Here is a 23,859-nt window from a genome sequence, read left to right as displayed (position 1 = left end):
ATATTATACTGTAACTTTTGGAAAAATAGTAGCCCCAAGTTTTTTTTTAAGCTCACACGACCACGTTACAATTACTTCGCCCCAGTTTTCAAATGTCGCTAAAAATCATAACCGAATGTCTCCTTCAGCTGTATTTTCAAAATGAAATTCTATGCTTTCACTCCAATTTGTGCATTATTATTTAGATGATTGAAGTTATGGCTCGGCCATCACATTTTAACTAAATCGTTTTGTTCAGACTACATCAGCAAAGCCAAAATACATATTCGGATTAGTCCCGTTACAACAAACTTCAAGAGACGGCGAATTTTGTTCGTTGTAACGGGACATTCGTTGTAAAAATGGGGTTGATTACTCATTCCATAAAAAATTAACATTTTATTTTAGTGGTATTCGTTGAAGGGATATTTCTCAGTATATTATTTCACCGAGGCTCATTTCGTATTCCCTGGAAAGCGCGCTCCAAAATGTGTAAACATCGGATATTTCGCAGCAATTATGCTCTTGAATATTGCCCTTAAACATGTTTTATGATTACTTGATTGCATTTGGCGAAGAATAAGTCTTATTTTTACGCTAAATTAGGCAGGCTTTCTGTTAGACATTTATTTTTGGCATCAATATTTCTTTTAGATCTTATTTCCCCTGAGTGAACTGAAGGTTTCAATCACATAGTACGCTACTAATAAAATTTAACCAAAATTGGAATTTTTCAAAGACGGTGTTTATACCTTTAACTGTTGCCATTCGACAATAAGTAAAAAGTCCTGAAACGTTTGAAACATCATTGAAATGTCTTTAAAATAGACGTACTTAACTTTTTATTACCTTTTATAGCGAACTGCAGTTAGTCGTATAAAAAGAAATTAAGAGTGAAAAATGATATGAAATTTTCAGAGAAAAGACAAGATGATATTCGCAAAAGATAAATAAATAAGACAAAAAAGGAATGCTGGTAAATAATGTTGAGGGAAAAAATTTTAGATAGTGTTCGGAAAAACGTCAATCCAAGCAAAAAAAATGTTGTAAAAAACGAAGAGGAAATTATTTAAAAAGCTCTTTATGTTCTTTTATCTACTTTGAATTTTTTGCACAGATTATCAACGGCTTTAATCAATACCTGCCTTCATAGAAAACTAATTTTCCCTATCTATCACATGAAATTGATTTTGATATTCAGGCGATAAATTCGGAGTGCAGTAAAAAAGGCGATTCTTTATAGAAAGATAATTTTTACACTTATTTTTGTTCCTATTGCATAATAATATCAATTTCAATGTTCATTTTGTAACGCAAACATTAATTGCGAGTGGAAATAATAATCACAAGTTATCAATTGTGTAGTTTGCTTTACTTACGGTATAGTTATCCACCAGATTTAGAATATTTGTTGCAATGCGTCGAGTTCCCAGTACACATTGGAAACACGTTTGGAACACCTAAAGTCGGAATACTTTAAATCCGGAAAAAAATGTTCCAGTTGCTTAAACGTGTGCTACAATGTATTTCCAATATGCTCCGTTGAAAAGAAAGTATACTGAAATATGTTTCGAATATATACCGCTCAGGACATTTGTTACATTTGAGAGCAGATTGGGAACACATTTGAGCATTCTCGAGCAATCATCGCAATATTTCGACCGAATTTAATTTCAACTGCTTCCTTAAACTACCAGTTAACAGAAATTCTCAATATGATGATACAAGAAAATTCGTTGCAGCAAACCGCTGTAAAAAAGGGTGGTCTTCTTTGGTCGAAGACCGTCTGTTTCCGGCGGTGTTTGATAGCTTCATTGCAAGATTACCGGTATAGTAGAACTCATAACAGTGGGAACCGGACCCCAATGGGATAGTTGATTTTTTTCTTAAAAAAGGGGTTGTTTTTATTAATAACAGCAAATTTGTTGAAAATTGGAGAAAAAATCAAAGAAACAGATTTTAATGAAAATCTTGGGTAAATAATGTAAAAAAAATGCAAGGGCTGGATATCTAGCTACTGACGACAGCCAATAATAGAACTGCACTATGTGACGGCGACTTTTCACCCTAATAGTGTTCGCGCTGTGCCTAGCACATGTAGTCAGAATCACTTTGCGAAAAATAGCACGCTTCTGCCTCATTATATTTTTCTGAAACTCTTAAAGAGATTCGGATAACCAGCAATTTGGAGAGCCGAAGTTTGTATAGTTGGAGATCCACGGTATAATCAAAAGAGCATTCCATTAGTGCTGTAAAAAGTGTTCCTAAAAGTGTGCTGCAAAGTGTTCTGACATGCGATAGTAAGAAACAATAAAATTAATTTGAATCCTGACATTTTTAATTCAAACTATGAGTATAGAAACAGCTCCTGTTCCCCCAAGCCTTCCTGTCCTCCTGGGCGGCTACGTGTGTATAGTTGTGTGAGTATGTACGTGCGCGCGCGCGTGTATGTGTAGGCACGTCTATGTGTATGAGTTTGTATATGTGTGAGCGTGCGTATGTGTAGGACATGGACGCCACAGCCCAAGAAATGCGGATTCCGAGGGACAGTGGTCGGGACCAGAGGAACCTCGCCTGCAGAGACCGGTGGGCGGTGGTGCTGCAGAGGCCCCTGGTCCAAGCTGAAAAAAGATCCAAACGTCAAGGACGGTCAAATGAAAACAATTAGCAATCGCTATTGCTCAAAAAAGTTCTCGATTGCGTTCAAAATAGGTTTAAAAGGTGTTCTGAACCAAGTGATTGTTCTGAAAACTGTTCTCAGAAGTGTAATGAAAACTGTTCCAATGCGTGTGTTTCTGAGTGTTCTAAAAAGCTGATAACTGTTTTTAGCTATGTAATAGTTTTTTGTACGTTTCATGCACAATTTCAATCAGTATCGACTTTGACACAAAATTAATTTTTCAGTATAACCAAAAGAAATTGTTTTTGATATTGAGTCAATACAAATAGCTTACGTTCATTAATATTTTCTTTACCTAAAATATTATCAACCAAAATAAAATATGTATATTGTCCTTCAAAACATGTAAGCATTTTTCTTATTAGTTTGAATGAATATATTATTTCAATGTGTAAACATTCAACAGAATTTTCTCTGAATCAACAACAAAATTTTTATTTCCACCAAAATACATACCGTTTTTTTAATTAAATATTACTAAGAAAACCTTTTTAAAATCGTAAGTACAAATGAAAGGACAAAAACTGTTTGGATTAAATAGAATTTAGTTCTATAAATTACTTTTATTAGCAAATAGACAAAATATGAGATTTACAACGTTTCCCTAAATTGAACTTAGAGAGACATATTTCTTTTGTTTTGAATAAATTCCTGACTAATAACCAAATCCTTCATCTTGAGCAATTTATAACATTTTCACCTCTTGAATTGTCTTTATTTATTCATATTTTCTAAAATCCAGTCTAAATGACTGGACACACGAGTGTATACTCCTGGATACCCTGGTTCACCACATAAATATCCAAAAGAGACAACACCCACAAGCACCCATGGGTGGGCTGGATGATAAGGTTTAAGGTTGGGGAGATACTGCTTGTACATCAATGGACCTCCAGAATCAGCCTGCAAAAAGCAATGTATGTAATATATATTTAAAAAAAAACGCTAAACATTATACACCATTATCAAATCACAGGAAAAAATGATGGTACAACGAAATGTTCCTTTTTGTTTCTGTGTACCGTCATTTCAATTCGTCAACTACGTAACTTAAGCCTTCTAGAACAATAAACATTTTTTTTTAATATTTTACAAAGCTACAGAGCACCATTAAGAAACAAAATTTACTGTGAAATAAGATAATGTAGTTTTGACAAGGCTTTGTAGTAACTGTTGCTTATAAAATCACAGAAAAAATGGCGGTGCAACAAAATTTTCCTTTGTGTCGCTACCGTCATTTCAATTTGTCAACTACTTAACCTAAGCCATATGGAACAATAAACATTTTTTTTATACTAGTAAACTATAGAGCATCGTTAAAAAACAAAATTTACTGCAAAATAACATAAGGTAGTTTTGACAAGACTTTAGTAACTGTTACTACTCGTTTGTCGGTTGAAAACGCTTCATCATTGTTTATTCTTTCTGATGACACTAAAATCACGATCAAGTGAATTTTTGCTATCATACATAGAAAAAGAGGGCTTGGCCTTATTGATCTACATGGCTTTATTTGGAACACCCTTTATTAATGATGTTTTTATTTTTTGAGCAATCACGATTGCTTATTGTTCTCATTTGACTGTTTTTGAAGTTCCTTTGATTTTTCCCACCGCCACCCTCCGCACCATCACCGTCGACGGGCTCCTCACGATGCTGCACCTCTAGCGAAAACCGTCTCCAGGTTGCGTCCATATACTACACACACGCGCATGCATACACAACTACACACATACACACACATACACCTACACACTCCTACACATACATACACCTACACGCATACACAAACACATACACACATACAAACACATCCACACACGCATACATACAGACACCCACACATACACACAACTACCCACACATTCATGCCTGCACACAGACGCAAACACATATGCCTACACACACATACACATACCCCCCCCCCCCCAGACACATACACACACTCGTGATTGCGAAAAACATAATTTGAATTCAAGATGTCAAAATTCAAATTAATTTTTATTTTCCGAGAAATTGTTCCTCCTATTCCGATCCTATTGTTCCGATCCTATTGTTCTCGCCTGTGAACAAAATGGAATCTGGCAGGGCTTGCATATACACTTACCTGACATGCATCTTTGCCTCCCTCCGAAAGTCCAGCGCACAACATATCCTCCGTAATACCTTGAGGTACGTTTCGTATGCCCACTCTCGCATAACTCTTCCTGCATTGTGCATTTGGTACGACAGGTAGATCATCAACAATATGAAGAATTGGAGTTTGCTTGCCACCTGTTGTTTAAGAAAGAAAAAGCAAAGAAATAGATCAGAGCATTGACAAAATTGATCTTGATAAAAGTTCACAAGAAAGAAGTATTTATGAAAATCCATGTAGGACAACTTTTGCAAATGTCACTTTCTCTTCGTTTCCAGAAACTTCTTCATTTACAGTTTGCGTTACAATTGCGTAAAGTAGGTGCGCACAAAATCTGTGCGCATCACACACAGTTTTTAAAACAAGTAATTTGATACTGAACTCAAGCAATGGAACGACTTTTACACACACTGTTGCAACCCCTCTCAAAGAAACAAAATCGTTTTTTAATACGAAATGATTTTGCCTTTTTGACTAAGTAGTGAAAATTTGATTTACGCAAATGCCAGAATATGATACCATATCAAAAGTTGGATTCTTTTTGTTTATATAATTTTAGAGTAGTGGTATAGTCATGGAAAAAACAAAGCATTCTTTCAAATGTGTTGACTATTTACACTATAGACCTTAGACCTATAAAATGCGTCAATTTTTCTGAAAATCTCAATTTCATACTTCGCAATAAAGAATGAAGAAGAAATTCTTATTTCCAAGAAAATCTCACCTTCAGGAACTCAACACACCTGTGTGAGTTCTTTGTTACCCAGAACCAAATTTAAACAAAATTTAATAAAATCACAAATTCAACTGCGCACATTCACGAATCATTTACGAATCAATTTTGAGAACTATTTCTTAAAATACAGCTTAAAATTTATTCTGAAACTTATAAAGTAAAAAATATTTATTGGATGAGAAATCTCTTTACTGAACTTCAAAAAGGACTTCATATTTAAAAGACTACATACCAAATGAAGTATCGCCCCATCCCAGAAGAGTTGTGTTCTTCCCAGTAAGATCAAGATCAGGACTTGGTAAACAGATGTGGGCAATCATTGGGGTGAGGATCTCTTTGTCTAATGTCAGCATGGCAAGGTCATTGTAGTAAATACCGTCCTGATATCCTGGATGGATGGTAATCTTTACTACATTGAACGGATGTCCCTCGTCTACATGAATATTACCAACATGAACTGTGTACTCTTCCGGATTAGGACCAGATCTAAAACAAATAATCACAGCCTTTAAAAAAGCATTGTAAAAAAATGTTTTTTGGTTATGAACATGTAATGCAGTGTAATTCCGAGTAATTACTTTTAAAAAAGTTTTAATCGTTTCCATAATAGAGTTTTATCTCCATTAAGTGGAAGTTAACACATGGACATCACTTTTTAAAAGTTATTTCAGTTAAACGTAGTATCATCAGTGCAGTCTATCTGTGATATTTGGCAGGCGCAGGCCCGTCGAGAGGCCATGTCAGCCTAATCGGAAACTAGGGCCCGGGCCTTGGGGGGGGGGGGCGACACTGACGCAAAAAAAAAGAAAGAAAAGGAAAGAAAGGAAAAAATAAGAAGATAAAACAAAGGAAGAAATAAAATGGGGAGAAAAAACTCCGACTAAGAGAAAACGTAAAAGATTAAGTAATTAAAATTTATTCTTTTGGTATTAACTGTTGTGGTACTTAAAATAAAGCAGTTTTGATTTTTTTCTTCCCCCCCCCTTTTTTTCCTTCTTTTAAAGGGGTGGGAGGGGCTCGGCGACATAACTCGCAAGGGCTCTTGGCTCGCTATGGCCCTAAGCAGGTCAGACGCCCTGAGAACTACTTGAAGCCGACAAAAGCACTAACATAAATACATATCCAGAACATTTTTCTTTCGATTTTCTTCTATGCATTTAGTCTTTTTTTTATTCAACAGAAAAACATTATCGAGGCGGCGTCTCCCAAACTGATCAATATTGATCGACGTCAGTAACTAATATCATCTGCTGCCCCTGCCCTAAGCGCCCAATATTCATACATATTATTTGCTGAACAATAAAGTCAAGGATAACACGGAGCAGAAAGAGTAAAAGTGACATAATATGTAGTTTGAAAGAAAGAGATAATCATCTATTCAGTCAACTTTCTTACTTTTTAGTCACAAAGCAGTGAGCAGCAGATAAAATGTGGACTCGATCAACCAGACTACCACCGCACCAGTGTTCGCCTCTTTTGCGGATGGAAACCTGTTTGGAATGAAATAGTCTGTACAAATCAGATGCTAAAATAAAATTAAAATGAGCATATACAATATAAATTTTTTAAATAACGCATTAACAGATTTGGCGTTTAATTCATCTAAAAGATTTTATGTAGATAAAAAATTTTATGTCATCTAACTATAAACAATATTCAAAATGCTGATTATTCTTTTACCAGCACTGTTATGAAAGTTTCCAGTTCCACAAGAAATTTCCATTTTTCGAATTTTAAATGTTTACTTCATTTTCAGTCTCAATACTACGATTCAAGTTTTTTCACAAGGTGGATCAAATGTTAAGTAAAAAGTAAGAGCTTCAAGTTAAAAAGCTCCAGCAAACCATTCGTTGAACAAATAGAACCAAAATTTTAGGTAAAATGATTTGAAACAACGCAGTGCTCACGGTTACGATTGCAATGAACGAATCTTCAAATTTTCGAATGGCATCACCCACTCTTTCCTTCACAACTGATCCACTAAATCAATCAGCAATTGAAAACTCATAAATGGCATTGGAACGATTGGCGCGTGACTATTATTTCTCATTTTCAAATTCCAGTCTAAAGTAACACACGTTTTATACACTCCTAATGAAAAGTTTTCCCACACATCGTGCTTTTTCACATGATGTTCCGTGTGTGATTGGTGCTTCTACTACAGTCTAATCTTCAGAGCAGAAATTACTAAATAAAGGGAGCAAGTAAAATCATCTGCTTAGCAAAAGCTGAGGCAAAGAAGCCTGGTCACGTGACTCAACAACGATGAATGGTTGACATGTTTTACGTGAAACTAGTAAAAGAAAACTGATTTCTTCCAATGATTCGCTTTAAAATCTATCTCATGATGGCTTTGGAACTTTGCTTCGCTAATGTATGTCTTCACTCCCTCTATTTTATCTCTTCTCAATGGTATAATCCTATGAATTATGTTTATTTAGGCAACGCGCCTCCTGTCTTGTGTTATTAGTCCTTTATGATCCTCTTCTTTGCAAATGCTTTAATCCGGCAATTTTCGTCTCACGCCACTCGTTCGCACGCCATTTGTAGTTTTTCAATGCGCGGATAAATCAAGGAAACTAAGGTGCGTGGCTATTCAAAAATTTCGAAGTTCGTTCACTGTAGCCGTAATTGTGATCACTACGTTATGTAAAAGCATTATAATCTCGATCGCATACTTTTAAAAAACCTTATCAAAAATTTTGATAAGGTAAGGTAAGGACAGTAACTTTTAAACTACCTATGTATTTCTAAATATGGCGGTAACAGATGTGAAAATATGCGAACAATACATTGCAAGGAGGGGAAAAAATATTGCTCATATGCTTAAAAAATTTAAAAATTATGTCGATAAATGTCCCACAATCTACTATATAATTCCTCTAAATGAATAAATATGCGTTAAGTGTAGCATGTAGTCTAACTCAATATATCGCCCGTTAATTTTGGCGTTTAATTCATGTTGAAACAGCGAATGAACTTCCAGCAATAACTCCTACTAAAACATTTTTCCTATTAAAAACCATGTCTTTATAAATTAAATGTTTAAGTGATGCAATGGCGCACCGAAGGGAAGGGGGTTGGGGCTGAAAACAGCCCCCAGAGCCATTGGTTTTAACATAAATGCAAATTTTAATACAGTTTATGCATATGAAAGAGCTGCTTTGATCAAAAAACCCCTTCAAAAGATATTTTTTATTTAAAAAATCCCCTTCAGAAGGTATTTTGCATAACCCCCCCCCCCCCTCCCCAGAAGGTATTTTTCATCAAAAAAAAAACCTTCCAGATGTTATTTTTTGATCAAAATATCCCCTCCAGAAGGTATTTTTCATCACAAAAACCCCTCCAGAAAGTATTTCTGGCTGCGCTAGTGATGTGATGACTTTAAAGTCAATCAACGATTTGAAAGTTAGCTTTTAAAAAGAAAAGAAGAAAGTGTATTTGATACGATGTCTCACCGATGCGCCATATTTAATTTCATGCCCTGAGATCGTATTTTCGCCGGCTCATTCTATACTGTATACAAAGTATGAGAATTTGTTTTTTATGTGCATTGCGTGTTAGCAATCATCCAGGTGTGTGTTTGTACTTTTATCAACCAACCTGAAAATAATAAGTGTTTGTTGACAGGGTGGGGTCCCAATGGAAGGTCATGGGAGGTCACTGTGACCTCTGAAAATTTTTCAAATTTTGTCTGACGATTCGGGGAAAATTATCATCATTCGGAGAAATTTGAAGTTCTATTCGGAAAAACTATCGTCATTCGTCGAAATTTTGCGTTCCACACGGCAAAATTGTTATTATTCGGCAATTTGAAGTTCTATTCGGCAAAATTATCATCATTCAACGAAAATTGGAATTCTATGCGGCAAAACTTTCCTCGTTCGTCGAAATTTGGAGTTCCATTCGGCAAAATTATCATTGTTCAGCAGAATTTGGAGTTCTATTTGGCAGAAGTGTCCACTTAGGGGAGAGGGGTGATTGCGCCATTGAAATTTTTAGGGGGGTTGTTTTGAGGAATATTTTTCTCATTTTTAGGGCTCTTGCTTTTGGGGGGCTCGGCGTAATTGAGGGAGGTGCGCTCTTGCCCTTAGGGGGCACCCCTGTATTTGGCAAAATTCTTATTCGGTGAAATTTAGAGTTTCGTTCGGTAATTTGGGACTTTCCAATCTCCCAAAAATTTGAGTTCGATGAACTCCTGCTTGTTGGATTACCATTTTCTTCTTTTTTATCCCATTAAAATGAAAACGTTTATAAAAAGCATTTTAAATTAGAGTATCAGTACTCAGAAGATTTTTAGAAATTTTTGAGCATTTTCGTTTTTTTAGAGCAATCGCGATTGCTTATTGCTTTAATATGACTGTTTTTGGCGTCCTATCATTTTATTTTCCCACCGCCACCCTCCGCATCATCACCGTCGACCGGCTCCTCACGATGCTGCTCCTATAGCGAAAGCCGTCTCCAGGTTGCGTCCATGTCCTACACACAGGCGCATACATACACAACAACACGCACACACACACGCGCGCACACACAAATACATACACCTACACACACATGTGCAAACACATACACACACACAAACACACACTAAAACACATACATACACACACACGCATACATACACACGCATACATACAGACACCTACACATACATACAGACACCTACACATACATACAGACACCTACACATACATACAGACACCTACACATACGCACACACCTACACTTAACTACCCACACACTCATGCCTGCACACAGACACAAACACATATGCCTACACACACATACACATACCCCCTACACACAAACACACACCCCCCCACACATACACAAACACACATGCCTACATACACACACACTCGTGATTGCGAAAAACATAATTTGAATTCCAAATGTCAAAATTCAAATTATTTGTGTGTGTGTGTGTGTGTGTGTGTGTTTGCGTGTGTGTGTGCGAAGTGTGCGTGCTATGCTCTTTGAGCTCTTTGTCTATAAATTCATAGCGTTTGTTGTATTTTAGAAATGCCTCACTCACCATCCATGGAAAATCTCCTTGTCTTGATGCACGTCCACCAACTGGCGATACCATTGGCACAGAACTTAAATCTAAAAATTATATGTATTCTTAAATGTTTCACATTAAAATAAACAATAGAATTTTGTTTTTTGTTTGTTCTCTTACCACACAGACATGAAAGAAAATCTCGTTCTGCAAAACTTCTAACGTTCTTTACACATTTTTGAGAAATAGAAGAAGAAAAAGCTACGTATTATGAAACGATTTAATAAACCACATTGCTCGTACTAAAGCTGCGGTTTTTTTTCTTATTTTGAACATTTTGATTTGGGTATATATGTTTCTACGTGGTTAATAAACCGAAAATAAGTTTTCTTACCTTTTTTTTTTAAGTGATCTTTGAACGCACAGTCAAAAATAGTATTGAAACCTGAGTTGCAATTTGAAAATATGGTCTGAGTCCTTTTGTTAAAAGTGGATAGAGGTAACAACGTTTTAAGAACTAGTTTATTAGAAGATTTGAAGCAAAATCAGGTTTTAGGGCTTATGCTAGTGGGCGGGGTTTTCTCTCTCTTTTTAACTTTTTGAATAAAATTATATTGGGTAACGGCATTAGTAACGGACAAGGGTCCAGTAACAGACAGTCGTAAGTTTGGATTTAAATAAAAAGAATTTTAGGCTGGTAAAACTGATGTTGCTGTGAACCATGAATACGGTGCAACCAGGCCCGTATCCAGATTTTCATAAAGGGAGAGGTTTTAATCTTACCTGTAAGGGGGGGGGAGGGATTCAATCCCTCACAACGTTTAGTTTTTCGATCCCAATATGGCGTTTACACACCTGTAAATACAGCTGTAACCCCCCCCCTCTCTTCCCCTATAAGGATAATTCTGGCAAAAAAGTAACCAAAGTATTCCTTCATTTTACAGGTTAACTTTAACCGAACCTTGTTTGTTTCTTTTTATTTAAATCTGTTTACTATGCGGTTTATTGCAACAAGTATTAAAAACTCTCCACACATTTTTTTATGTAATGGAATGCATGTCAGATTTTATGTTCTGAAATAATGCTCTATACGTAATTACTCGTAAACTAAACAAGAACGAGCTTATTGTAGATGCAAATTACAATACTAAACACAATCACTAATACATCTTCATAGCTGCAACATATCCCAAATTCATCATTACCTCCTTTCAATAAGCAATGTTAATGCTTTGTATACACTGGTGTGCAAAAATTAAGGACGAAGTCGAAAAATTAGCATGTCAGCTGAACGAAGAGGCAGAGCGGACAGAAAGACCAATCAGGAGATTAAGTAAGGTGACGTACGGTAGCACATGCGCAGATATGCAGGCAGACGTAAGGGGGGAGTGTTTGAGTAGTATAAAGCATGTTGTCGGTGTAAGATCAGTATTTCTGGCAAAGAGATGGCACGCCGTATAGCAGTTAAAATCACACCGAGTTGCTGCCTCAGCGAGAAATGGCGAATAATCAATCTGTTAGACGACATCTGGATGCTTTTACCCGAGGTCAAATCATTGGGAAGTTGGAGGAAGGCCGCAGTGTGACAAGTGTGGCTGCAGAGTTCGGAATTGCTCACAGCATCGTTTCACGACTTTGGAGACAATTTCAAACTTTAGGAACAGCTATCCGGGGGTTCAGTAGTGGTCGTCCACGAGGAACCACGCCCGCAGATGACCGGTATATTGTCTTACAGGCCAGAAGAAACAGGCGGCAGACAGCGGGAGAAATCGCTAGACACACGACACGGGCGACTGGACGACCGATATCGCGTTTTACCATGGCCAGAAGACTGCACGGTGGTGGTCTGTTTGCACAACGCCCTATACGGTGTGTACCTCTAAAGCCTGCCCATCAGAGAATGCGTTCTCTGTGGTGCCGGGAACACCGGAATTGGAGAGACAATGAATGGGGACGAGTACTCTTTACAAATGAGAGCAGATTCAGTCTGAGTAGCGATTCTCATCGCATATTCATCTGGAGAGAGCGGAGAAGCCGCAATCATCCCTTGAACATCATTGAAAGGGACAGACATGGAAGTCGCGGTGTTCTCGTTTGGGAAGGCATCATGCTTGGTAGTCGTACAGACCTTCACATCTTCGACGCAGGTTCAGTCAACGGGACCCGTTATTGTAACGAGATTCTTCTTCCATATGTGCGTCTTTTTAGAGGCGCTATGGGTCCGTAGTTCCTTTTCATAGACGACAATGCACCATGTCATCGCACTGTAGCTGTCGAACAGCTCTTAGAGAGTGAGGATATTGAACGTATGGATTGGCCGGCACGATCTCCGGATCTCAATCCCATCGAGCATGTATGAGATTTTCTAGACAGACGCTTGGCAGCTCGTACCTTACCACCAGTAACGATTCGGAAGCTTCGATTGGCGCTGCAAGACGAATGAGCAGCAATGCCTCAACAACTCATTGACACCCTCATTCTCAGCATTGGCAGACGCTGTGAAACCTGCCTAGCAGTCGGGGGATATCATATCCCCTACTAAAGACCAGATGTTTCTTGCTGGACACCCATCACAGGGATGTTTTGGCCTTCAGTCGCATTGCGCTCCATGCTACTTTTTCAATAAAGCTTCTTTTTATCCCGCTGATTTCTCTTTTAGTAAGTGTTGCTTACATTACACATGTCCTTACGTATTGGGGATCTTACGGTATTAAATGTTGATTTGGAAAGCTTTTGTACAAAGTTATATTGGAAAAACCGTCTCGTCCTTAATTTTTGCACACCAGTGTAGGTAGATCATTCAGCTTTTCTTCCAGCAGTTTTTCCAAAATATTACTTCATTCGGTGAAGCTTTAACAATTGTAAATTACATACTATTTGAATGTTGTGTTAAACTTTTTAAGTTAAAAAAGAAGAAAGAAATACAATCGTTTAGGTCCAACCGAGTTGAATTACAGAAAAAAATTACAGAATTACTGAGTTAAATTACAGAAAAACTTCAAAGGAAAGGGGACGCAGGCAAACTTTAACATTAAAGTTAATTTAAGTCAATCATTTTCTTCATTTGATACATATATATATATTCCTAATGGGAGGGGTTTAACCCCTAAAACCCTCCCCTTGGACAAGGCTCTGGGTGCAACCATCTAATGTTTTTAAAGTGAATTTTATGAGTCAGTTGGTATTTACAAGGCAGTGGTGGAAGGTTATGAACAGCTACCAAAAGAACTGCCGGTGTTTCATGTTCATTTGAATTTAATAAGGTTTTAGGTCTAAAATAAAGAACTTTTGCACATTTTGAAGAGAAAAAGGGAATTTTGTCCATTACTCATCCTTTCTTCATCCTATCTCTTATTGGGTATCATCAGAATTTTCAGTTTTTGTTACTTGGGGTCAAACTTTTTTTTCGAAATTGAGCAAATAAAGATGGAATTAACTAATTCAGAGGATCCAGAAGCAGCCAAACGCTAGATGAGCAGTAGTTGCATAAGAAAAAAATAATTTTAAAAGTCAAAATTCATTAAAAGGCTCAGAAAAATTGAGATAACCTGAGAGCAATAATACGCATATCTGTTACTGTTGCCGTTACTTTATTCCATATTAATATTTAGTATTACCAATACTGCCGTGTGCAGGTAAACGGCAGTATCTGAAAAAATGAGTTTTTGAGATATTTGAAGAAATGTGTGGTGGATTCAATACTAACAATAGGAAAATGTTGGAATTAGATGCTTTGTTCGCGCTTTTTTTCCAGCGGAAACCAAATAAACGAGCTAAAGATACGTACACGAGACACTAAAGATAACGTACAATAGATGGCAAAAATGCAAAAAAACGAAAAATGAAAAATTTGCAGTTACTGCCCTTTACCTGTACACGGCAGAATAAGTTAATATATTGGACACTCTTTGAAATTAAATCCTATCTACGCAACTGCACTACTGATGTGATTTCGCACTTAACTATTCGTGAGTAACGATTAGAAGAACATTTAGAGAGTTTACCGTCTTTCTAGAAGGATGTGAAATGGGGATAGCAAAAGGTTGTTTACAAAAGTTTAGGGATTTTTGATTTTCCTTTCCAACTGAGTTAAAAGAACAAAGTAATTTGTTTCCACTATTTCTACTTGTCATGTAGAATGATGTTAGAAATATTTGGTAGATAAACTATGAAGAATTTCATCTTCAATGTGAAAACAATTCATAAACGTTTCTAGAAAATAATGGGCAGCTAATGCGCCCTATTTCTGCTAGTAACTTTTCTTGCAGAAAAACAGGAACGTTTTCCGCTAAAAGTCAGTAACCTTCGTAAAATTTTTCTTAAGAATTCAGATATCTTCCCGGTTAAAACCAGTCATATCGCTGGAACCTTCAGATAAAACTTAGGTAGGCTTAGAATAACAGCTTGACACCTTCCTGGTTTACTAAGAAAGCTCCTAAAGCATAACTGCAATCATGCCCAAAGCTGAGCCGCAATTTCAGGTAAGTACCAAACATCCTACTTGTCTTCAATTCTTGCAAACAGACTGAATCACGGAGAATCATTGGCTCTTATTGGGAGCTCCGTCAATCTGGACGGGTCGCAATCTAACGGAAGTCAATCTACTTGATAAATACGTTCAGTTAACCTTTAAACAGGTATCTAAACATGCTTTTCACAACAGTGAGAAACCTATGTTAGTGCAACCTGTAGCAATTTAGGAAACTGTTTGACATAAATACTTAATTTTCATAGGAAATGGATGAAAACCTGTGAAATGGCAAAACGTGCCAAGGAAAGAAACAGTGACGTTTCGAATTTTTCTACACTGTTCTCCTCAAGGCTTTTTGTACCCAGGGACAGATAGAAGCAACTAAGCACGTCACTACTTATATGTTAGGACATTAGAAAAGGGATGGAGGGCCGTAGTGTCCTGATCAGTTAGGCATTGGACATGGGGCCGGAGGGTCTCCGTCGTCATTAATGGTGACTGGGCGACGTTAAATATGCTTGTGGTCACAATGTCCTCCAAGTGAAACGATACCTCTGGGGGTGCCAGACCAGAAAGTTATTCGGCTCCTGGCCTGGTTCTAAATTCTCGAACTGTCCATAGATGGTACAACCATCTATTGTGTTGTCTTCTGAAGGAAAAGCGCCTGGCACGCAGTCCTTCATTGTTTGAGGGCCAAGAGGTTCCTTTGATGGTTGATAGTTGAAAAGGGATGGGTTTGCATTGCAGGTTTGGGGGCCCCTTTGTCTATCACAGAATTATGTAAATCATTTATAATGTGTACTTTTGAATCCCTTTTGGTGCCCTAATGGTCGCAAGGGTTTCTCGTAGTTATGACATTAGCAACATTTAAAGTACGCCACTGCACTAGAAGTTGGTGTGAAATAAACTTATGAAGTTGGTATAATTTATACATAGTTGGCATGTAGTTTAACTTTTTTTTTTAGTTTTTTCTTACTAAAGGACTTTAGGGTACATGTAGAAGTTGCATTGTGGCTATGAGCTCAGGTTGAGTATCACTACTCAAGAATTTCTAAAATGCGTATATGCATGTCACAGTTTTCAACCAGTAAAAACTTTTTAGGGAAGGAAACCGTTTTTTCATTTCCCCCCCCCCCTTCGTCTAATAAATAAAAATGCAGCCTACTCTCGATAACTCGAATTCTCAAGGTACCGGCTAAAATTGTCGAGTTGTTGGTAGTTCGAGTTATGGGAAGTTTCCACAACAGTCTCAAGAGTTCGGGACCCGATGAAAACTTTAAAATAAAAGTATATTCAAGTTATCGAGATTCAACTGTACGCAGGGAAAATGGCTACATAATTTTATTTGCTAACAAATAGCAATGAATTCATATTTTCTTGTGTGCATATTAACTAAGGAATATACTGCCGTGATAAGCCCAAAAGTCGTATCTGCAGCTGAGTTCAAAATGAGAAATTGCCTTTCAAAGTTTGGCGCCTCTATGTATTTGATTCGGATGCAACTTTTTCAGATTTTTTAGAAAAATATTTCACGTTGACAAATGACCATAAAACATTGTATTTAGGTGAAATATGTAACACAGAAGCAACAGATGACGGTACCTCAATTTTGATAAAAAGTGCAGATACCACTTTTGTGCTTAGCACGGCAGTATAGTCTTGGATGCAGACTTCTCTCCTCTCTCTTAAGTCATCATGGATAAAGGGGAAGATACGAAGTTAAAATATTTTCAATATTTGAAATACACCACCAGCTCAGTCATCCCAGCCAAGAACTGCAGTTTCGTGCCTATTAGCACTCATTAGCCCGAATTAGGAAGTGACTGAGCTGGAGGTGGAAAACCTCTTAAGGAATCCAAGAGTGCCAAACAGTACTATAGGGCGGTAACTTACTGAAATGATTTTCAATATTGGTTCTAACTACCATTACTTTCCCAACAATTTTTTTAAATAAAAATGAACACAGGAAGTGTTTTCAGCGCACGTTTGTGCACTACAAATAAGTAAATGATGAATGTGGATGGAAAAAAAATAAAATTATACAAAACAGAGAATGTTACATAATGTGAAAAAATACTGCAAATTATTTCTTTCAAAACCTTCTTGGCAAAGTAAAATCAACTTTTTTGTCTCTCACCTAAGGGGGGATCATATTTATTCGAATCACTGGTGTCCACTGGAAGCAGGGAATCTTTTATTTCGAAAAACTTTTTTTCAGTTTCCGATGTCCCTGTAGAATACATGGTAGTACCGCATTCTGAAAATAAAGTAACATATGAAAAGTTCAAATGTAATTATTATTGCGCAGAAAAAGGTGGACATTTTGCTTTTAAGGTCTGATTTGTTGCATAATCATGATGTTTGAAGCACCTCACTTGTATTAGAGACGGAATGCCTTCATTCGGAAAAGCAGCTATTATTTAATCACAAGCAGAATAAATATTTAAGATGTGGCATGTAAGTAAGAGCTTGATTTAATTAACTGATGGCGTCCTGAATCCAAATAGATACCAGGAGTTGTTGTCGGTCATTTTCCTTTCGAGTTTGCTCTACAGAAACGGCTGCGGAGTCGGAGTCGGAGTCAAAGGCTTTAAAACTCTAGGATTCAGAGTCGGGAGTTGGTCATTTTTTGCCGTCATTAATATTCAAAATTTTTGAGTTGTTCAAAAAATACCCTTAAAATAGCTCAATTAAAAAGTCCATCATCAAGAATTTTTTCCAACACACTTTCTTTGGAGCAAATCTGTCTTTATATGTTCGGGGTTTAAATTTATCTTAAATTTCTCCGTAGGTGCTCTTGTTAAATTTTTTTTGAACTGTTCAAAATTGAATGCAAAACTGTTCAAATTAAAAAATGAAGTATACACTGTAAAAACGATTCAGAAACGTTCCTGGAAAATAATGGGCAGCTGATGTGCCCAATTTATTCCAGTAACATATCTTGCAAAAAACAGGAACGTTTTCCGCTAATATTCAGAAACCTTCCTGAAATTATTCAAGAAACTTCCTAAAATATTCAGAAATATTCCCGTTAAAAGCCAGTCGGGTCTTTAGAACTTTAGTGAGCTTAGGTAGGTTTGACATAATAGCTTGACACCTTCCTGCGCTTCCAGGAAAGCTCTAAAAGCAGTATTGCAAACACAGCAAAAGCTAACACAAAATTGCAAGTAAATATCAAGAATTTTACTCACCAGCAATTCTTGCAAAGCTGCGCAGTCCATGGACTTATTCGAATCCTTTGGATGCCTTAGCAGTCTGGACAGGCCGGAAAGCCGATGCACTTTATAAATACGCTCAGTTAATCTTTAAACTGGGAGCTAAAAATATTTTTCACAACAGCGAGAAGTCTGCATTCGTGCAACTTATAGCAATTCAGGAAACGTTTTGACAATGATACTTGATTTTCCAGGAAGTGGATAAAAACCATTGAAGTCCCGAAACATAACACGGAAATACTCAGTAACGTTTCGGAATTTTTTTACAGCGTACGAATGGGAGGTTCTTGACGAGAATCGGACTGTTAACTCAAAAGTTATTAGGTAGGACAGACGTACAGGCCAACAAACAAACAAACAGACAGAACGACCGACAGATACACATTTCCCCCCAACTAAAAGCCCTACTTTCCAACTTTTAATTCTTCAATATTTTTAAACTATTTAAAAAACTTTCTAAAACTTTTTAAAGCTTTTTGAATTTTTTCCGCCATATTTTTAAGAAGCATCGAGCATTCTTCCATGCGTTTTTCCCCGTTCTTTTACAAGAAAGTAGGCAAAAATGGATTTGTTACTAATATACACTGTAAAAACGCTTCAGAAATGTTCCTGGAAAATAATGGGCAGCTGATGTGCCCAAGTTCTGCCAGTAAAATATCTTGCAAAAACCAGGAATGTTTTCCGCTAAAATCCAGTAACCTTCCTAAAATTGTCCTGGAAGCCTCCTGAAAAAAAATCAGAAATCTCCCCGTTAAATGCCAATCGTGATTTTGGAAAATTAGAATAAATTTAGGAAAGTATAATATAATAGTTTGGCAGCTTCTGATTTATTAAGGAAATTCCAAGAGCATTATTGCAGACATGGCCAAAGCTAAGCCAAAATTGCAAGTAAGTAACGAGAATTTTACTCACCTGAAATTCTTGTAAAGCAGCGTAGTCTATACTTATTCACTCCCTTTGGGAGCTTAATCAGTCTGGACGGTCTTATTCGGACAGAAGCCGATACACTTTACAAATACGCTCAGTTAATCTTTAAATTGGGAGCTAAAAATATTTTTCACAACAGTGAAAATTCTGCATTCGTGCAACAATGATACTTGATTTTTCCAGGAAGTGGATAAAAACCATTAAATTCCGAAACGTAACAGGGAAATACCCAGTAACGTTTCGAAATTTTTTTAGTGTAGTTCCTTTTCGAGAAAGTAGGTTTAAATGGATTTTTTACTATTATTACATAGTGGAAATAGATTTGTTACTTATGTTATAATGATGCACAGTACAAAAGGGGGCAATAAATATTTTCTTCATCACCTTGAACCTCACATGAGGCTCCTACGTTAAACAGCGATGCTTTCTTTTTCAACTCCGCTAATTGATTTTTCCTTGTTCAGTGACGCTATTTATGACACACACGAGCCCTTACAAGAACTAATACAATGTTAAAATTCAAAACAAATTTAATTTAAACCAATCATAATTAAAACTACGTTTGATCTGTAATCTATCGTGTATTTCATGTATACGTTTGATCTAGTTCCTTTTCAAATGAAATAAAATTATCAAGATCGGTCCATCCTTTTAAGAGCTGCGATGCTATAAGCAGGTACACAAAAGCACACATTAAAATATAAAACCCATCTTTTTGCTTTGAAGATTAATAGACATACCCTATCCTGAATTGACTAGAACAGGAGTTCTCGAACTTTTTCGATTCGCGGCACCCTTTGAAGATTTAGAATTTTCTCACGGCACCCTAGTCATCTCTATTATGTAAACAACTACTAAGTAATTATTTTCAGGGATTTTTTTTTCCACATCAGCTCACAATTCGTGCACATATGTGCAGCATATGAGAAGTACAGGATCATATCCTCCTCCAAAATATTCCGGTGTTTTTTTATAAGGACACCATGTTAGTAAGGCGAACCATATTCCTATTGTACTACAATCTACTTTTATATATTATTAAAAACTCGGGGGGGGGGGGGGGGAAGGCGGCACACGACGACCTTTTTCTTGTTGGATTCGTCAACTACATAATTTCGATTTCAAGTACAGTATGCTACTTTTTTTTATTCTAGTTAAACTTCAGGGAACCCTGTAGAAATAAAATTTACCGTAAAACAAGATCTGTTAGTTTTGACACCACTCTTCTTCAACAACTTTTGCAACACCGTTACACTGGTAGTTAAAAATGTCTTGTTGATAACGCTTTATCATCAGTTAGGACTTTTGATGACACTGAAAGATATAGTGAGTTTTTTTTATACTGTATAAATACATGGATTATTTTTTACTGGTCAACCGGGCATTATTTAGCGCACTCATCTTACATATATATTGATATCACGGACACTTCGCGGCACCCCTTACCTTTTCCTACGGCACCCAGTTTGAGAACCCCTGGACTAGAAGAATGAAAATTCTTGTCAAGATTTCACACTGCCAAAGACAACAATAAATTACATTACTTCAAAGACATGGACGACCTGCTATAGATTTTCTGCAGAAGTGTTTGTGTTGTACTTTTAATACGAAAATGGAATCAGTCACAACAGCTTTCATTTTATAAAACATGGTGGCTGATAAAGCCCAATAAAGTTACATTGTTAATCCATGATCAAAACAATTTCTTAAATGTTCTTAGAGCTAAAGTTCAAATTAATTAGATACTTATTCAAGGCTAAAAAAATCTAAACTGGTATTATTACAAAAATCCACAAAAACTGTTTAATCGTAGCTGATGAGTTTACCAAATTTTCTATGTTCCAATAAAGTTAAAATATATCTTGTAGCGAAAAACAGACTTCATCCACACCGAATAAAATTCCCTCAGAACGATGATGTCACGTCTAGGGTCTTTAGCAGTGGTTCCCAACCTTTTAAAATCTAATGCCCATAAAATTGATTTTCGCAAATAACGTCCAAAAATGTTTAATCTAAAAAACAAAACAGCTCATGCTTTTGTCCTTAAAGTTAAGAAAAAAATATATTTCTTTTTAACTTTAGACAAAGAAAACACCTATTTCTAAGCAATTTGTCATTAAATTTAGAAGCAATTAATAAGACGGTTGACATTGCCTAGTTATAACAATTTGTTTAGTATTTGGTATAGTTTCAAACAATGCGCATCGTATTTTATTCGAAGTTTATAACCCAAAACAAAAATGTTCCCTCCCTGTCTTTTTTTCTTTTTTTCTTTTACGAATCACTTAATGATTACTATATAGTTAGCAAGATTTGATACACCTGATTTATAAATAATTTTATTTAGTGACCGAACAATGGATCCCAACTTTACCCCACAGAAATCCCATTTTTCCTTTTTGTGGGTAATTAACCCCAGGTTGGGAGCTGCTGATCTCTAGTGAAGTTTTCGTTGTTAACTGACGATTTACCTCTCTTACGTGCTTTTTCTTCATCAATTTGCTTCATAAGCTTCTCCCCAAGAACCAGGGGCATTCCGCAACAAACCTTGGGCACGCCTTTCCCCACCCATCCGCAGAGTGTGGGCCAACCTTTCATGGCGAGTGCTGCGGCAGCAAAACGACATATCCGAACATCTTGACAGGGATTTCTACCACCCCCTGCACTGGTGCACGTCGGATTCATGTGTGTAAAGTTCCATCGTAAATATTCTTGCAACATTGTTCCTCTGTCACCTAAAAAATATGGATAAATAAATTCATAAATAGGGTAATTTCCCCCCTCCCCCTCCCCAGGGTTAAATTTTTTCAGAAATTGGATTTCGTAACACCACCAACGAAATACGCTGATTTGCGGGGGAGGGGGGTTAACAATAATGAATTGCTTTTTGCTCTCGAGAGCATAGTCGATGTTAATTCAATTTTTTTCAAATTAAAATGTCCTTACTAACTATATTTTTAGAAAAAAAACTTTAAAAAATGTAAAATATTTAAAAAATATACAGATTCTATATTATAATTTTTTTTTTCGTTTTAACAAAATTGTGTATTAAACTTTTAGTGTTGTTAAAACTAAGCACTAGCGTTCCTTGTTCAAAACACCAAAAATTATCTAAATAAGTCAAATCACTAATCAACTTTTAACTTTGAGTGAGATGCGATCTTTGAAAGTTGTTAAATCGTTGATTTTTGTAAATTGTGAGATTTTACAGAAAGCTTCCATTAAAAAAAAATAAGCCTGTTCCGTGCATTTTTCTAAAGTTGGTTTTGAAAAAAGTTTTTGTTTTTTGTTTAAACCAAGTCTTTTTGGTTTAAACCGATGTTTTTTTTTAAACACTATTTGTAAGAAAAACAATTTTATCTTTATAACCCATGAAGATTTTATTAATTGTTAATGAAAGTTTAATATTCACCCTTGTACCTAATTTTTTAATGATTAATTAAACAATTAAGGGTAAAATCTTGTAATTTCATTTCCTCATAAAAAGATGTTTCTATAAAGAAAATATTGTTTGAAAATCTATTAATTACTAAAAAATAACTGCACGTAAATGGACCTTAACATAAAAAAATAATTAATGAAATAATTTACTGTAAGAGCTTAGACATGATTGATTATAAATAACTTAAAATAAAATCTTATAAATTAATTTCTCCATAATTATAGCGTTCTACAATAAATAAATAAAAAGTAGAATTAAAATCGTGTATTCTTAAGTATAGAAAGTATTTTACAGTACCTACAAATGAACCACAAGTCTGATGTCATTACACAACTTTAGAAATCAAAAGATCAACACATATTTCTTTTTAAGATTTTTAAAAAAGTTACTGATCATGTAACAATTCACCTAATGTATCAATAAGAACGCTTATACAAATAAGGCAAATAGACTACGAATATCATTACGTTATATTTCGTTGTAAACATGATTTTTCCGAGATTAATACGTGTAGGAATTCAATTTATTTATTTATTTATTTGTTTACTTATTTATTATTTATTTATTTATTTTCACTTGAGTCTTTCACCTCAGTAAGAAAACATTTAGCTCAAAAACATTGTTTCTTTGGTTCACAATCAACGTTTCTATTTTTTTCAGTGAAATAAGTATTCATAAAAAGATTTGATTAAAAACTTACTACTTGTTGATGCCTCAATACAAATCCATAAGGTAAGACCCAAAACCGTGATTACTGACCTAAGCATCGTTTTTGAAGGCAATGGAACCTTGAAGGCCAGAAGAAGCTTTATCAACGATTTCCCCCTCCCCCTCTACCACCTACTTCGGCTGGACCAAACCAGAATAAACAGGTACGAAAAACCTGAATTCAAGGAATCCTTCGTTTACGGGAAGGAAAGAGTTAGTATCGAAATTGGCAGGAAATCGAAATTATTTTTTGTAAGTGCTTCCTCGCGATTTGTGTAAAAAGAGGGAAATTGCTATCAAAGGAATATCCTGCAGGACTTCGTAAAAAATTGCAACCAATCTTTCTGATCTTTTGACAATCCGGACTGATTGGAGAGGCGGGAATGTTTAGAATTACTCAGCATATGAATACTTTTAGTCTGTGTTATAAATCATGATGAAAAAACACAAATTTAAGCCAATTTAAATTACAGTTTGAAGCATAATGGGTTAAATTACTTGGAGATGAATTCAGCTCACAAAATTACTGTGTACTTTAACTGAAATAGTAATTTCGTTT

General features: G+C 36.0%; 1 protein-coding gene across 1 annotated transcript; it reads right to left on the bottom strand.

The window, feature by feature from the left end:
• Positions 1-3,196: 3,196 nt before the first annotated feature.
• On the bottom strand, positions 3,197-23,396 carry LOC129227810 (clotting factor G beta subunit-like). Its single transcript, XM_054862422.1, has 8 exons — positions 23,293-23,396; positions 21,622-21,885; positions 17,146-17,265; positions 10,571-10,641; positions 6,928-7,022; positions 5,765-6,018; positions 4,767-4,933; positions 3,197-3,562 (listed from the first exon to the last, which is right to left on the bottom strand). The coding sequence occupies exons 1-8, from the start codon at positions 23,357-23,359 to the stop codon at positions 3,374-3,376; spliced, it is 1,227 nt and encodes a 408-aa protein (XP_054718397.1). The 5' UTR covers positions 23,360-23,396; the 3' UTR covers positions 3,197-3,373.
• Between the last annotated feature and the right edge of the window lie 463 nt (positions 23,397-23,859).

The sequence above is a fragment of the Uloborus diversus genome, chromosome 8, assembly GCF_026930045.1.
Source record: "Uloborus diversus isolate 005 chromosome 8, Udiv.v.3.1, whole genome shotgun sequence".
In the NCBI taxonomy this organism is placed as follows: Eukaryota; Metazoa; Arthropoda; class Arachnida; order Araneae; family Uloboridae; genus Uloborus; species Uloborus diversus.
The sequence above is the reverse complement of the archived record's forward strand: the minus strand, read 5'-3'. Positions and strand labels throughout refer to the sequence as shown.